The sequence below is a fragment of the Oncorhynchus mykiss genome, chromosome 13, assembly GCF_013265735.2.
Source record: "Oncorhynchus mykiss isolate Arlee chromosome 13, USDA_OmykA_1.1, whole genome shotgun sequence".
In the NCBI taxonomy this organism is placed as follows: domain Eukaryota; kingdom Metazoa; phylum Chordata; class Actinopteri; order Salmoniformes; family Salmonidae; genus Oncorhynchus; species Oncorhynchus mykiss.
The window spans coordinates 20,647,305-20,664,974 of record NC_048577.1 but is presented as its reverse complement, the minus strand read 5'-3'; the positions used below and the strand labels follow the sequence as shown (position 1 = coordinate 20,664,974).

Below are 17,670 nucleotides of genomic sequence, written 5' to 3'. Positions count from 1 at the left end.
TTGAGGTATCAGGGAAAGCTGTGTTCTTAGTGTGTCTTGAAAGACTACAACTTGTCCCGACACTTCAAGACGAAGCATGCAGAAAAATAGGAATATGTCTTCAGAGCAGAGGGCAAGAAAGTTTCTTTCTCAGTTGCAAAAGCAGCAAGGACTTTTCACAAAACTGCATTCTGCAAACGACGGAATTGCAAGAGCTAGCTATGTACTATCCCACAAAATTAATAAACAAAGCAATTATTTCGCTGAGGGCAAATTCATGAAATAATGTTTACTTGACTCTGCAGTTGTTGATATTCTTACGAGCCATAACCCCAGACTTTGAAATTACAGAGGGGCTTGCTTCAGTGCAGTCAATGAAGAGCACAACCACAGATAAATATTTATTGGAGGAGGATAAGTGTGTGGCAAAGCTGGGACTGATTTTTGAAAAGTTACCCGTGTGACCACTGATGGGTGCCCAAACAGTCACTAAAGTGGTAAACATCAATAGTTTGTCTCACTGTTGGAATAGACAGAGTCGGGTCATGCAGATCTACCCTACCACACACATGTGAGATGGCTGAGTTTGGGGAAGGTGCTTAAAAGGGTGTGGGACCTGAAGTCGGAGATTGCTGAGTTTTAGCAAATGAAAGGAAAATATGTGGAACTGTTACGCGGTGTGGAACAGGGAAACCCAAGAGCAGACTCAGATGAGGAGACTGGGATGAAGTAACCAATGTATTTATTGAAACACAGGGGGAAGATGGAGTGCAGGTCAGGGGAAGCTTGGGCAGGTTGAAGGAAACCAGGTGTAGAGGCTGAGGCTGGAGCGAGAGGTGTTGGGACAGGGTAAGCAGGTCCGGAGGGGAATCCAGGACAGAGTAGCAGGATGATGAGACATTGGACTGGAGACAGGGACCAGAGTCAGAGCTGGCGGAACTGTAGCGGAGAACAAAACAGCATCAGGCAAGGAAAACAGGCACAACAGGATCTAAATAGAAACAAACGGCTAGAACCGTAGACTGACTGAGCAGAGATTACGATCTAGCAGCGTGGAAGTGGCAGGACTGAGTATTTGTAGAGGTCTTGATTATGGAACAGGTTGCAGCTGGTGGGATCTGCTCTGACTCCAGCACACCTGTCTCCACCCACACAATCACACACGCACAGAGAGAGAGAGAGAGAGAGAGAGAGAGAGAGTACTGGGGGAGTGGCGGCAGGTCAAGGAGACACAGGATGAGAAGTAGAGGGCATTGCAGGAACAGATGTGACATCACCTAAAGATAAAGAAAGGATGGCTAATTTTGCCTTCACTGTGGACATCATGGCCCTCATGAATGAACTGAATTCCAAACTACAAGGGAAGGAAGGGTCTTTTTGCACATTAGATGTACAGCCTTGTCAAAACCTTCAAGGGAAAATTACTCCTCCTGACCCGTCAAGTAGAAGCCAACAATCTCACCCACCTTCCGACACTGCTAGTCTGTTCCCTATCAGATGACCAGTGGGAGAAGTATACACCACTGCTGCTTGCTTTGAATGGTGAGTTTTCTTGTCGTTTTGAGGATTTCAAAGTGTTGGAAAATGACATGCTGTTGGTTTCCTCTCCTTTCACCTTCAATGTGGATAACGCTCCCACTGACCTGTAACTTGAGTTTATCGATCTTCAGTCTGGTGCAGTGATTGGAGAACTATTAAAAACAATGTCACTGACGAGGTTCTATGCATCTATTGATGAACAGAACTTTCCAAAGATTAGGAGTCATACTCAGAAGATGTTTGTACTGTTTGGGTCAGCCTACGTACACTACTGTTGAAAAGTTTGGGGTCACTTAGAAATGTCCTTGTTTTTGAAAGAAAAGCACATTTTTTGTCCATTAAAATAACATCAAATTCATCAGAAATACAGTGTCGACATTGTTAATGTTGTAAATGACAAGTGTAGCTGGAAATGGCAGATTTTTTATGGAATATCTACATAGGCGTACAGAGGCTCATTATCAGCAACCATCACTCCTGTGTTCCAATGGCACGTTGTGTTAACTAATCCAAGTTTATCATTTTTTACAGGCTAATTGATCATTAGTAAACCCTTTTGCAATTATGTTAGCTCAATTTGATGTTATTTAATGGACAAAAAAAATAGCTTTTCTTTCAAAAACAAGGACATTTCTAAGTGACCCCAAACTTTTCAACAGTAGTGTAGGTGACCAGACATTTTCAGTGAAAAAATACAACAAGTCAAGGCACAGATCATCTCTTGCTGACTCTCACCTCTCAGCAATCCTACGCATAGAGACGTCAGAAACTATACCTGACTTCACTGCTCTAGTCAATGCCCATCAGAGACTTCCCTCCTCACACTGATTGAGTAGTTTAAAGGTAATGTTGAGCTCTCTTTCTTTTGTTATTGTGCATACCCTTTAACAAGAGTTCTGTCCGTGGTGCTGAATGCATAGTGTACTTTTTCTTCCCTGTAGTTCATTGCATGTTTAATAATGGAAATACCTACCAATAGGAGAACATGGTTGTGGTTTATTTCTGTGCATGTTAAAAAAGTCAAATAAGTAGCATATCTGGACGTGATTTACAGTAGATATATCTGTCAACACAGTCATACACATGATGTATAATCCTGTAATATGATTCTGGCCCGCAAAGGCAAAAATATATTCTAATGTGGCCCTCCATGGAAGAATTTGCCCAGACCTGGTTTAGCCAGAGTTATTTATTATTCAGATCTGACTCCTGACCCCTTTACATAAACCTACATGGTAGTGATGAGAGACAACCCAGAATGTCAAGTAATCATTTGTCAACACAACTATCAATAAAGATTATGTGGTTGAAGGAGAATGGACTGTGTGGTTTTACTTGTTTGAGAGATATTCCTGCTTTATCATAGACAGACTATAAGAACGTCTGAGTATGGATGTCATAGCAGATACAATTTGTGTTCTCATTTCAAATGAATTGTTTTCATCATTGTTTTCATCTTTCAACCAAAACATGGTGTACAGCTCTACAGCTGACTCCAGAAACACCCCCATGCAGTACATAACTCTGAATCGAATGCTTAACATTTTTGGAGTTTGATTAATAGAGATTGAATTGTATAATTTTGCTGACACCTTGAATCCAAATTTCGACTGTCAGCGTTAATACATTTATTGCCAAGTATTAAACTCAGTACAAGTGATTGTCATTATTACACTATTCAAGATCATAATGACACATGTACTTTCTCAAGACCATAGATTTGGCCTCATGTGCAAAAGATAACAACCTATGTGATTGTCAGATGTTTGGGAGCACGCCAGATCAGATAAATAAAGTTGAAAGACACAGAAGACAGAATGATGGTGTCAGCAAGTCAGAGCATCTTTATTACATTAACAATGGGGTCTGTTTTTGGTGTTCCATCCAGATGTAGTAGAATGTGTTGTTCTGGAGTTGTTAACCATAGAAATAGAATTACCAGAAAATATATCCCCATTCAAGTCAATGATCCATGATGGGTTTCTGAGGGGTTTTAGCCATTCTAGAAATAATAGGAGGATGGTATGCACATCTTAAACTAGAGTTAACCGGAGCTGGCCTCAACAAACAATGTTATTTATCTGTCAAATACTTTTTATAAATTGAAACGTTGTATTTCAGGTTGCATGAATAAAGCACTGGGGAACAGCAATATTCTATGTGCTGGCCTCTCATTTCATATACCCATTCAAGTAATTATATTTCTATGGGGTTAACCCGTTGCTTGCTGCAGTGCTCGCTGCATGTGTGGGACCTTATGTGGTGTGTTTGGTTCCACTTGAGGAAACGACCTTGCCGTCCACCATTTCCTCTGTGACGATCACCACCTTGCCTTTGGTGGAGGACCTGGGGCCGGAGCTGGAGGAGCTGTGGACAGATTTCGAGGAGCTGAGGCCGAGGCTGTGAGGAAGGGAAACCCATGGTTAGCATAGTTAGCATCTATGATCATAATAAGTATCTATTAAAGGTCAAACACCAGTAGATTCATGTCAAAAGTAACACTGGCTCATATTAAGGTCAACTTCAAAAGAACATTGTTTATAAAGTTAAATGTTGAAGGAAACATTCATTAATTTTCACTTGTTTCAAGGACCCTTGTCACCCCTCTTCCCATCCTGCCTTACCCGCTAGCCTCTCCGTCCAGCAGCCTCCTGTACTCAGCGATCTCCATCTCCAGGCGTGTCTTGATGTCCAGCAGCATCTTGTACTCCTGGCCCTGGCGTTCCATGTCGCTGCGGAGAGACACCAGCTGCTCCTCCAGACTGGTCACTTGGTTCTGGAGGCGTCCCAACTGCATGGAGTAACGGCCCTCCGTCTCCGCCAGCGTGTTCTCCAGGGAGCCTTTCTATTGGCCGGGAAGGATAGAGATGATGGGTCAAAAACTGTGGGAGTTGGTTGGGGTTTTGAAATGTTTAAAGTCATACTGAAAAAGTTAGCTCTAGAAATTGAATGTGTAGGTAGGTAGAGGTTAGCTATAGTAATGGAGTGGTGCCTGGCTATAACAACTTGTGTTAGAGACCAGGTGAAAGTGAGATACTTGAGGGATGGTAGAAAATGGTGAGAGTCAATTGTTGATTATTGAAGAAAGTTATAGAAAGTTGTGTTGGTAATGTCCCCTAAACTGTGGTCCTTGGTCAGAAGTTTGTAATTACGTCTCACCATGCTGAGCTGGGACTGCAGTTCGATTTCCAAGCCCTGCAGTGTGCGACGGATCTCTGAGATCTCTGACTTGGAGGTCTGGAGAACCTCTGTGCTGGATGCCACCTCCTTGTTCAACGTCTCTGTCTGTAAATCAATGGTCAATCATCACAGGAACAAACCAACATTTCAGCTCATGATAGAATGTGACAACGTTACAAACTAGAAGTAAAGGAACATCTACACCATGAACACAGTTTAGTGGTTCTAGAGGTTCTACCTTGGTCTGGAACCAGGACTCCAGATCGCGCTGGTTCTTGGCACTAACGGACTCGTACTGCTCACGGATCTCAGCCATGACTCTGGACAGGTCCTGCTGTGGTGCTGCGTCCACCTCCACGTTGATCTGTCCAGTCATCTGTGTCCTCATGGCCAGTAGCTCCTGTGGAGAAACACATAGGGGTGAGTGACTAACCTCTGCTGATGGTAACAACTTGAGCTGCCCTCTGTCTTCATTATACATTTGAACACCATTGCTTGATACAGATGTGCTTGAAAGCCAGCAGTGGTGGTCTAGTGGAGACCCATAGCAGGTTGACATGGTCAATAGAATACATTAAGGGACTGTATGGATATGTCCCATCAGCCCACACCCACCTCCTCATGGTTCTTCTTGAGATAGATGAGCTCCTCCTTCAGCCCCTCGATCTGCATCTCCAGGTCAGATCTGGCCATGGTCATCTCGTCCAGCATCCTCTTCATCCCGGCGATGTCCGCCTCCACTGACTGACGCATGGCCAGCTCGTTCTCATACCTGAGAGACAGAGAGAGCTTAGGTCAAAGAATTGCCGGAATGTGTTCCTCTGTGGGAATAGCAGGGGGGTTATAGATTCTAGTATTCCATTTAGTTTGGGAAAATAACAGAAAGTAACACCAGGCTTCTGATATGTCTGTTGGGAGGGTGTGGTTATTGTGGACGTGCAGTGGTGGGCCGTCAGGGCCAGCAAGGCCTTCTCTGCTGGCCTAAACATCATCAGAATATATATATATTTTTAAATATATTTTCCCACAAATATGTATTAAATTATTCCCCAGAGTAAGAATTATACTCTTCATTTCATAGCTTTCCTCTTGGTTGCACTGCTTCCAGCCCCAGGTTGAGATTTGGAGGGCTGGTCTTTATGTTAGATCTTTTATCCAATAATATTCAGCCATCATGTGTTGCCAGGGGTCTAAAATCTGCCCTCAGGCCTTCAGAATCAACAGTGCGGGCGCTTGTAGCTTAAAGTGAAATGAAATGAAAATTTAGTGTCAACCAATCAGCTTTAGAGTTGGCTATTGTACGCCTGCTGGCTGGCTCTAGTGTTACACAGGAGCCAGCTAGCAGGCGTAGTGCGTGCACGTCTTTTGATTGGATTACCAATATTGAGAGGCAGGTCCTATGGGCAGGTCTATGCAGAACCTCAGAACTAGGAAACTGAATTTGATAAACAAATTAATTCTCGTACTACTAAGCTGTTTTTCAACCCACCATGGCGGAAGGAGGAGAAGATATCGATTTGGTCGAGGATACAATTATAACGCCATTCTCAAGACAAACTTTTCAAGAAAAGTTAGACATTGTAAGGAGAGGTCGCCCGACGCCGACGCTACAAAGCCTGTCACAGGCGGGAAAGGGGTTCGTTCACCACTTTCAAAGTTCCAACTACGAGCGCGATCAATGGCTCACAGGCTCCGAGAAACACTGCAAACTGTACTGCTGGGAATGCCTATCATTTGCAAGTGATCGATTTGGTGTTTGAAGCCACACTGGCTTTGCAAACTTGAGTTGTCTAACCAAGGCAGCAATGAGACACCAAAGTACGGCTGGCCACTTACAAGCAATGGTGCTTTTGAAAACCTTTGGGGACACCCGAGTGGATCTACAGCTCAACGAACAAGCGCGCAGGGCAACGGAGCTGCACAATGAAAAGGTGAAGAAAAATAGGGAAATATTGAAAAGACTCGTTGAGTGTGTCATGTTTTTGGGTAAACAGGAACTGTATTTTTGGGGGGAAACTTAAAGCTCAAAGTTTGTGGATCAGAAATGGATAGAAGAAGAATATTAATATAACTCTGTTGCACTCGACTATGTTCTTGCCTATTAGTTGAACTGTACTGTATTGTACTCTTCTCCAGCAATTCTCTGAAGAAAAATGTCAATTTCAAGGGGACGCAACGCCTGGTTATACTGTGTTTCTGTCTAAATGTATAGTGTCTAGAGCCATGGCATCATAATGATGGTAATAAGAGGTGGATTAATTCGGGTGGGACTGTGTAGGACCTCGCTGAAGGCCCAGGCCCCAGGCCCACGGCACGACACTGTGGAGGTGAAGGGTAATCAGTGGCTTCCATTTTTATAGATTCAACACAAAATTAAATAAAAAGCAGTATGAGGGTTTTTACAGATTTGGGCTTATTCCATTTGGTATATGGAATGCACCAGCAGTGTACTGTATCTGTGGATGGTGTTTGATATACTTACTTGGTTCTGAAGTCGTCTGCAGCGAGCTTTGCATTGTCGATGTTTAGATAGATGCTCCCATTCAAGCAAGTGGCAGCCTGGATCTGAGAGGTGGAGGATGGCAAAACATTTCAGGATGGGGCATGCATGGAATTTCACACTAATGCAGTACACACAAACTGTGATACCACACTGTAATCATTGAGTTCTGAGTTTCAGCTGCACTGTAAATAATAGCCCATAGAAGCATTACAGGGAACCTTTTGTCTTTGTGAACATTGTAAAACATGACACAAAGAAACAAATGGCACCTTTCGCAATCGCCTAGGGGCTCTTAACAGACAGGTATGATTGGCTTCAATGATCTGCTATATTGTCGATGCTTCAGCTGCAAATATGCATACTGTCTTTGCATCTATCTTTGGTGCAATATCTTGGTTGAATCAATTATAACAAATGTGTATCATTTAGCATTTAGCAAATCATATTCATGTCACGCTTAGTAACTTGGAAAACAAGCTGATGACATGTGTAACATGTATCTGTACTCTCTAACAAAGCATGACATTGTCACTCTGCAGACATTATCATGTTTTGACATGCTGAGATTATTATTTAGTGCTTTTGCTATCAAGGAGACATGTCACGTACCTTGTCCTGCAGGTCGGCGATAGTAGCGTGGAAGCGAGAGTAGTCGCGAGCGCTGGGGGACGTCTTGCTCTCCATGAACTGACGGATCTTCAGCTCCAGCTCGGCGTTGGCCGCCTCCAGAGAGCGCACCTTCTCCAAGTAGTTGGACAGACGGTCGTTCAGGTTCTGCATTGTGGCCTTCTCGTTGGCCGACACATGGAGGTCGGCTCCACCGCCACCACCACCCCCTCCCATGCCGAAACCATAACCGCCACCTCCGCCGCCACCCCCTCCCATTCCGAAACCATAACCGCCACCACCACCTCCTCCGCCGGAACCAAACGAGGAGCTAGAGATGCGCACCCCAGAGCCTCCTGCACCTCCATACACACTGCCGGCCCTCATGGCAGTGACGCGGCCTCCTCCACCACCACCACCACCCATCGAGGAGAAGCGTGAGGAGCCCATACCCATTCCACCTCCACCTCCAGACCTCATGGACATGGTGCCACCTCCACCTCCACCACTGCTGCTGCTGTAGGACATGCTAGATCTGGAGAAGGACATGGCTGCTGAGAAGGAGTCTGCCTGCCTGGGATGAAGAGGAGAGAGAATGTGGTGCACTGCCCAGCCACTGTTCCCTTTTTATGCTGCACAGGGCTTAAGGTGGGAGGGAGGTTGGGAGGAGGACACCGGTGGGGGATGCAGAAGGAAGGAGTAGAGAAGGGAGGAATACAGGGAGGTATTACCTCATGTAGGGCAGGGCAGGGCAGGGCTCCTCCACCCACTTTGACACCCTGCGGGCAGATGCTAGCATGCAGAAGGAGATGGAAGAGGATAGATAGATATGTACTTGGTGTGAATTTTGAAAATATACCATTGTCGTGCAACTCCACCCTCCTCCATCTCACTCTATAGATGGTGTCTGCCTGCACAAACATATAAAATTGCACACAGCCATAAACAGATGGATTTCCTCCCCCATAATAGCGTCTGGTTGAAAGCATAGACAAACCTGCTTCTATTATCCCCAGGTAGGTCAGTCAGTCAGTCAACACACACAGTTTAACTTTGACAGGTGAGCTTTGCCATGTCACACTGAATGGCTATTTACCTGAACCTGTTATGTTACTAAGACAACAAGTTGCAAAGAAACTTCACGGTACAAGATGATCTTTCGCTTGACACCCAGACAACATTCTCCCCGAACAGACCTGTCTTTGTCTCACACACTGATATCTCGCAAGAACATCTCCTGTCCTTTTCATTGAACGCAACAGTCCATTGTTCCTTGGTAGTTTTTCGGATTTTATGCACAGGGTCAGGTACCATTGTTTTAAGTTTCACTCAACTTTATGCATGTTCAATCTATTGTAAGAGTCTGTAGATAAAAGTACCACTTTATAGCCCCTATGGGATGAGTCATTACTCCGGGCATCGTACCCCAGGAAAACTCACCTCAGATGGGATTATAGTGCTGTTCTTTTCCCTTAACACCTTGGCAGGGAACTTGGCATCTGCAGAACAAGCTGTCACTTGTTTGTATATTGCCATATCACCAGAGCATTTCCTGCAGATTTTTCTTTATCATGCTCCAGAGGTTACCATTTGAGTCTCACATTTAGTATGTGAAAAGGTTTCTTTGTATTTGGTTAAAGAGCATTGCATAATTTATGTCCACATGTTAATAATTTGTGGTAAAGTGGATTATAGTGGCATTGGTGGAATATGTAATAAAAATGTCATATTTAACCTTTGTAGGTAAATTGTCACCATAGCTAACATATTATTAACATGTATGTTGCAGTGACATCATACTGGGCACACCACGTCATTTCAACATGGACAATTGGGGGATTTTTGATTGAGATGTTGATCAATGAGAATTTAACCTACATTCACCCATTCAAAAAGACATCCAAAAGTTTGTTGAATTCCCAATGTGTTATCACTATGCTTTCATCCATCCAAAAACACAACCAAATTCCAATGGAACTGCCTTTTCAAACATTTAGAACAAAGTTCAAATGAGAAAACGATGACAGAGTGTTTTTCTGTACAACGGTATGTGTTATCATTGTTCTTCATCTAATGAATAGTACAACCAAATGAGCTGAATTGCAGTTGAGATTTCATTAAAAGTACATTGTGCAAGCAGGGGTGGACTAGGACCAGAAATTTGGCCCTGACATTTCTGTTTTAAAGCTAAGTTCCTACAATTTTACTTAGTTTAACATGACATGTAATGTTGGGTATGCAATGTCATGATAATAATTATGAAAAAAATCTAATCCAAGCCATATTTGATGTTATTCTTCCTACCAAATATGTTGTAATATTGTAAAATGAGCAATTATAGTTTCTTATTCAGAACATCAATATAGCCAAATGCGGGCCTCCCGGGTGGCGCAGTGGTTAAGGGCGCTGTATTGCAGCGCCAGCTGTGCCATCAGAGTCCTGGGTTCGCGCCCAGGCTCTGTCGTAACCGGCCGCGACCGGGAGGTCCGTGGGGCGACGCACAATTGGCCTAGCGTCGCCCGGGTTAGGGAGGGCTTGGTCGGTAGGGGTGTCCTTGTCTCATTGCGCACCAGCGACTCCTGTGGCGGGCTGGGTGCAGTGTACGCTAGCCAAGGTGGCCAGGTGCACGGTGTTTCCTCTGGCGCATTGGTGCGCCTGGTTGGATGTGCGCTGTGTTAAAGAAGCAGCGGCTTGGTTGGTTATGTATCGGAGGACGCATGACTTTCAACCTTCGTCTCTCCCGAGCCCGTACGGGAGTTGTAGTGATGAGACAAGATAGTAGCTACTACAACAATTGGATACTACGAAAAAGGGGTAAAATTCAACAAAAAAAATAATAACAATAAAATATAGCCAAATGCATTATGGTTTTTGTGCAGTTTTCAGTAAGCTCAATTGACGGCGACAGATTTCCCATTTAAAGCAAAGTCCAAAATATAGGCTATATAGAAAGAATTAGGCTCAAATTGAAAAATCTTTCTACAAAATGAAGATTTTTATCATCCTAATCGAGGTGTAGATTACATCTCACATTCAGAGTTGGCTCTAAGCGAGATTTGGTTGGGGGGGCCCCCCATCAAGCAGGCAAAACGTTTAGTGCCCCCTTCTTGACAGTGGAGAGAAACATTTTCTGCAGTTATACACATTTAGCCATGAGGTGAACAGGAAAACACAAATTTTCACAGTTGGTCAGAGGGCCCCAAATGTGGCTTACGTCGCTTATGCCTGGAGCTGGCCCTGCTCATATTCCAGCTATTGAACTTGTAAACAAGGCTGCATTTGATTTATATTACTGGGACTCCCTGTAGCCAAATTCAATGTCTGCTTTAGGTATAATGCCAAGAGCTGCTTTGGCTTTGACAGAGCAAACGCAGTTCCACCTCTGGCAGCGCGAAAACAACTGCTATGGATGTTTTACTCATTTTAAGGTTGAACTGTTACAAAAGTTTGTAAGAGCCTTCACTTTAGGCTATTGTATTACAAAAATTATATTGAATTGTGTTGGGTTGTCTACACAAAATAGCTAAATTTGAAGGAAATGTATCTACTGCTTATGTCACAAACCAGCTCATCGCCAGTAACAAGAAGGGTGCCAACGCAGAGATCAAGGAATAAAAAAAACATTTATTAACTAAAGTAAACTATAAACAAGTAACAATGGTGTGTGTGTAGTCAGTAGTGTAAGTGAGTGGTTGCAGGCATAGATGATTAGTGTTGAGATTTGCCAAAACTAACAAGACAAACAAAAATCAACAGTCTCTGTGTGGAAAGAGTTTTCCCACGATTTACAGGGAAAAGTTAGCTAAAGTAAACTATAAACAAGTAACAATGGTGTGTGTAGTCAGTAATGTAAGTGAGTGGTTGCATGCATAGATTGTGATAATCAAATCAAGTTTATTTATATAGCCCTTCTTACATCAGCTGATATCTCAAAGTGCTGTACAGAAGCCCAGCCTAAAACCCCAAACAGAAGGCAATGCAGGTGTAGAAGCACGGTTGCTAGGAAAAACTCCCTAGAAAGGCCAAAACCTAGGAAGAAACCTCGAGAGGAACCAGGCTATGAGGGGTTGCCAGTACTCTTCTGGCTGTGCCGGGTGGAGATTATAACAGAACATGGCCAAGATGTTCAAATATTCATAAATAACCAGCATGGTCAAATAATAATCACAGTAGTTGTTGAGGGTGCAACAAGTCAGCACCTCAGGAGTAAATTTCAGTTGACTTTTCATAGCCGATCATTAAGAGTATCTCTACCGCTCCTGCTGTCTCTAGAGAGTTGAAAACAGCAGGTCTGGGACAGATAGCACGTCCGGTGAACAAGTCAGTGTTCCATAGCCGCAGGCAGAACAGTTGAAACTGGAGCAGCAGCATGGCCAGGTGGACTGGGGACAGCAAGGAGTCATCATGCCATGTAGTCCTGAGGCATGGTCCTAGGGCTCAGGTCCTCCGAGAGAGAGAAAGAAAGAGAGAAAGAGAGAATTAGAGGGCATACTTAAATTCACACAGGACAACAGATAAGACATGAGAAGTACTCCAGATATAACAGACTGACCCTAGCCCCCCGACACAAACTACTGCAGCATAAATACTGGAGGCTGAGACAGGAAGGGTCAGGAGACACTGTGGCCCCATCCGATGATACCCCCGGACAGGGCCAAACAGGCAGGATATAACCCCACCCACTTTGCCAAAGCACAGCCCCCACACCACTAGAGAGATATCTTCAACCACCAACTTACCATCCTGAGACAAGGCAGAGTATAGCCTACAAAGATCTCCACCATGGCACAACCCAAGGGGGGGGCGTCAACCCAGACAGGAAGATCACATCAGTGACTCAACCCACTCAAGTGACGCACCCTTCGGGACGGCATGGAAGAGCACCAGTAAGCCAGTGACTCAGCCCCTGTAATAGGGTTAGAGGCAGAGAATCCCAGCAGAGAAAGGGGAAACGGCAAGGCAGAGACAGCAAGGGAGGTTCGTTCCTCCAGAGCCTTTCCGTTCACCTTCACACTCCTGGGCCAGACTACACTCAATCATATGACCTACTGAAGAGATGAGTCTTCAGTAAAGACTTAACAGTCAAGACCGACTTAGCTAGTTTCATTTGTGCCACTGGCTCAGTACTATAGATTAATGGTTGAGATGGAGAAGTAAATCCAACACATTCATTATTAAGTTGTCCACAAACGGGAAATATAAGCTTGAAACCCTAGGCCTATATATTATGTATTATCAATTTTTGTCCTGGGATCGGTGTCCCTTCCACAGGTTGACTTGTAGTAGGGTGTGGCCATAGAGATTTATTGTTTGGGTGTGGATAGGTGATGAAGGATGGAGGGCCAGACAACAGAAGCACTCTGTCTCTGTTGATACAGTGCAATGAAAAGAACAGATCAAATTTTAAATAATCTACTCTTTATGCATTCTGCCAATGTACTGTCTGTACTGTCTGTAGCCATGGGATAACATTTTAGGCATAGATATGTACACCCACATGATTATATTATTCTACCATTATCACAGAGTAGCATATGTTCTGCTGTAAAAAACATTGTCTGTTTCACCCAGCACTATATTTTGTAAGCTTGGTCATGATCATACAAAAATATTTTATCATAATGTCTAATTAGTGTTAGTGTTGAGCTAACATAGGCTAATGCAATTAGCATGAGATTGTAAGAAAAATAAAAAAAATTCCCAGGACATAGACATAACTGATATTGGCAGAAAGCTTAAATTCTTGTTAATCTAACTGCACTGTCCAATTTACAGTAGCTATTACAGTGAAAGAATGCCATGCTATTGTTTGAGGAGAGTGCACAATTTTGAACATGAAAAGTTATTAATGAACAAATTAGGCACATTTGGGAAGTCTTGAAACAACAATTTGAAAAGAAATGCAATGGTTCATTTGATCAGTGAAAAACTTTGCACACACACTGCTGCCATCTAGTGACCAAAATCTAAATTGTGCCAGGGTTGGAATAATACATTATGGACTTTCTCTTTCATTTCAAAGAAATGGTACATATAAAATACAAAAAACGCATGTTTTTTCTTTGTGTTATCTTTTACCAGATCTAATGTGTTATATTCTCCTACATTCATTTCACATTTCCACAAACTTCAAAGTGTTTCCTTTCAAATATCAATATTTTCAAGTACAGTATCAAGAATATGCATATCCTTGCTTCAGGTCCTGAGCTACAGGCAGTTAGATTTGGGTATGTCATTTTAGGCGAAAATTGAAAAAAAGGGTTGGATCTTATTAAGAAGTTAAGAAAAATAAGTGTAAAGTAAAAAAAATAAAAAAATAAAATGAGCAAATAATTAAACAGCAGCATTAAAATCACTATAGCAATATGTACAAGTGGGTAGTTAAAGTGACCATGCGAAGATAATAAACAGAGTAGCTGCAGTGTAAAAGAGAGGTCTGGGTAGCCATTTGATTAGCTTTTCAGGAGTGTTATGGTTTGCAGGTAGAAGCTGTTAAGATGCCGTTTGGACCTAGAATTGGCACTCTGGTACCGCTTGCCGTGCTATAGCAGAGAGAACAGTCTTAAACTAGGGTGGCTGGAGTCTGACAATTTTTAGGGCCTTCCTCTGAAACCGCCTGGCATAGAGGTCCTGGATGGCAGGAAGCTTGGTGATGTACTGGGCCGTATGCACTACCCTCTGTAGTTCCTCGCGGTCGGAGGAGCAGTTGCAGTTGCCATACCAGGCAGTGATGCAAACAGTTAGGATGCTCTCGATGGTGCAACTGTAGAAACTTTTGAGGATCTGAGGACCCATGCCGAATCTTTTCAGACTCCTTAGGAGGAATAGGTTTTGTTGTGCCCTCTTCACGACTGTCTTAGTGTGATTGGACCATGATAGTTTGTTGGTGATGTGGACACCAAGGAACTTGAAGCTCTCAACCTGCTCCACTACAGCTCCGTCAATGAGAATGGGGGCATGCTCGGTCCTCCTTTTCCAGGAGTCCACAATCATCTCCTTTGTCCTTTGTCTTGATCACGTTTAGGGCGAGGTTGTTGTCCTGGCACCACACGGCCAGGTCTCTGACCCCCCTATAGGCTGTCTCATCATTGTTGGTGATCCGACACTGTTGTGTCATTGGCAAACTTGATGATGGTGTTGGTGTTGTGCCTGGCCATGCAGTCATGAGTGAACAGGGAATACAGGAGGGGGCTGAGCACGCACCCCTGAGGGGCCCCCGTGTTGAGGATCAGCGTGGCGGATGTGTTGTTACCTACCCTTATGACCTGGTGCGGCCCGTCAGGAAGTCCAGGATCCAGTTGCAGAGGGAGATGTTTAGTCCCAGGGTCCTTAGCTTAGTGATGAGCTTTGAGGGTACTATGGTGTTGAACGCTGAGCTGTAGTCAATGAATAGCATTCTCACATAGGTGTTTATTTCGTCGAGATGGGGAATGGCAGTGTGGAGTGCAATTGAGATTGCATCATGTGTGGATCTGTTGGGGCAGTATGCAAATTGGAATGGGTCTAGGGTTTCTGGGATAATGGGGTTGATGTGAGCCACGACCAGCCTTTCAAATCACTTCATGGCTACAGACATGAGTGCTATGGGTCAGTAGTCATTTAGGCAGGTTACCTTAGTGTTCTTAGAAGGCGTGACAGCACATCTTCCTCTTCTTCCTCCTCAGGAGGTTGAATGGGCCCTCAAGTCCTCAAAAAGTAATACAGCTGTACCATTGAGAGCATCATGACTGGCTGCATCACTGTTTGGTATGGCAACTGCACCGCCCTCGATCGCAGAGATTTCTCATGAAAGTTTGCCATTTCCTGTTTTACTTCTGGAGGGAATTCCGTTAACAATTATGATTACCTTCGTGCAAAGGAAGGAAGCAAAGTCTTCTCCCTCGCAAATGGAAACTCTCCACCAAAGCCCTCCCTTTCGCTAAGTGTTTATCATGACAAAAAAGCAAAAGAAAATTATATAGCCAAGTTTGACTTTGTGGCTGTGGAATCCAGTGGAAACCATTTATTGTCCGCACACAGGCTTGAAAATCCCTGCACCAGTTTACGCACCGCCTTTGCCCCAATTCTGATTCATCCAAATAATCAATTGTGAAAACCCAAAACCAGGAACTACTGCAGCTTGTAATCACATTATTCTATGTGAGCCTTGACAGATTCTCACCATTGAATCTATTCACGAAAATCTGCCTGTGAGATTTTACTGAAAGCTAACAATCACTACACGGACAATCTGCATTACTGCATTATTCTTTTTTGTTTCTGCACTGACTCTATGCACTCTCACATCGATAAACAAGCACACACACACACACACACACACACACACACAGACAGACAGACAGACAGACAGACAGACAGACAGACAGACAGACAGACAGACAGACAGACAGACAGACAGACAGACAGACAGACAGAGACACACACACACACACACACACACACACACACACACACACATACACACACACACACACACACACATGCCCATACACTCACACACAATCATTATACACGCTGCTGCTACTCTGCTTATCAGACACAAGCAAAGAATGTGCACGTTTGACAGGAATGAACATGCAGTAACCCCAAGGAGAAAACATATGAAGCATGAACTATGTAAAGTGACCTCTGCCTGTCTTCTCCCCTCCAAAAAGATGACAGACCACACAATCTAGTGTGCCATGATTGTGTCGTAGCTAAATTCCCAAATCTGTCCCTCCAACCGGGATGATCATCTTTCATCCCCTCACCTCTCCACTGCAACTATTTGTAGGTGGTTGCTACAAATAAGACATTGATGGTCGCCTCGTTTCGCGTTCCTAGGAGACTATGCAGTATTTTGTTTTTTTATGTGTTATTTCTTACATTGTTACCTCAGGAAATCTGAAGTGTTATTACATACAGCCGGGAGGAACTATTGGATATAAGAGCAACGTCAACTCACCAACATTACGACCAGGAATATGACATTCCCGAAGCGGGTGCTCTGTCTGGTCCACCACCCAGGACAATGGATCGGATCCCAGCTGGCGACCCAAAACAATGGCACTGCAGAAGGGGCAGACGGAGCGGTCTTCTTGTCAGGCTCCGTAGATGGGCACATCGCACACCGCTCCCGAAGATACTATTCGCCAATGTCCAGATTGTAACGTTCTTTGTTTCACGGAAACATGGCTCACTCAGGATACGTCATCAGAGTCAGTACAGCCACCAGGTTTCTTCACGCATCGCGCTGACAGAAACAAACATCTCTCTGGAAAGAAGAAGTGCGGGGGTGTATGCCTTATGATTAACGAGACGTGGTGTGATCATAACATCATACAGGAAGTCCTTTTGTTCACCTGACCTAGAATTCCTTACAATCAAATGCCAACCGCATTATCTACCAAGATAATTCTCTTTGATTATAATCACAGTCATGTATATCCCCTTCCAAGCAGACACATTGACGGCCCTGAAAGAACGTCATTGGACTCTATGTAAACTAGAAACCACATATCCTGAGGCTGCATTTATTGTAGCTGGGGATTTTAGCAATCTGAAAACAAGGCTCCCTAAATTTTTATGAAAATATCAAATATGCGATCCCGGCTGGCAAAACCCTGGATCATTGTTATTCTAACTTCCACGACGCATACAAAGCCCTCCCCCACCCTCCTTTTGGAAAAGCTGACCACGACCATTTTGTTGCTCCCAGCCTATAGACAGAAACTAAACCAGGAAATGCCTGTGCTCAGGTCTGTTCAACACTGGTCCGACCAATCGGATTCCACACTTCAAGATTGCTTCGATCACGTGGACTGGGATATGTTCCGCATAGCGTCGAACAATAACATTGATGAATACGCTGATTCGGTGAGCGA

The 17,670-nt window shown here is 43.9% G+C and overlaps 1 protein-coding gene across 2 annotated transcripts; it reads right to left on the bottom strand.

The window, feature by feature from the left end:
- Nucleotides 1–3,336: 3,336 nt before the first annotated feature.
- Nucleotides 3,337–8,417, bottom strand: LOC110485896 (keratin, type I cytoskeletal 13-like). 2 transcript variants are annotated; one of them, XM_036940570.1, is made up of 7 exons: nt 7,811–8,410; nt 7,181–7,263; nt 5,314–5,470; nt 4,937–5,098; nt 4,678–4,803; nt 4,143–4,363; nt 3,337–3,918 (listed from the first exon to the last, which is right to left on the bottom strand). In XM_036940570.1, the coding sequence occupies exons 1-7, from the start codon at nt 8,354–8,356 to the stop codon at nt 3,774–3,776; spliced, it is 1,440 nt and encodes a 479-aa protein (XP_036796465.1). In that variant the 5' UTR covers nt 8,357–8,410; the 3' UTR covers nt 3,337–3,773. The 2 variants fall into 2 exon arrangements, with proteins under 2 accessions (XP_036796465.1, XP_036796466.1); XM_036940571.1 differs by lacking the exons at nt 3,337–3,918; nt 4,143–4,363 and adding an exon at nt 4,472–4,538 and having other exon boundaries at nt 4,634–4,803; nt 7,811–8,417.
- Between the last annotated feature and the right edge of the window lie 9,253 nt (nt 8,418–17,670).

Coding starts and splice junctions, on each gene's coding strand:
- LOC110485896 (XM_036940570.1), bottom strand. CDS start 8,356: ATGTCCTTCTCCAGATCTAGCATGTCCTACAGCAGCAGCAGTGGTGGA. Junction 7,264..7,810: donor TCGCCGACCTGCAGGACAAG/GTACGTGACATG, acceptor TCCACCTCTCAG/ATCCAGGCTGCCACTTGCTT. Junction 5,471..7,180: donor GCAGACGACTTCAGAACCAA/GTAAGTATATCA, acceptor TCTGTCTCTCAG/GTATGAGAACGAGCTGGCCA.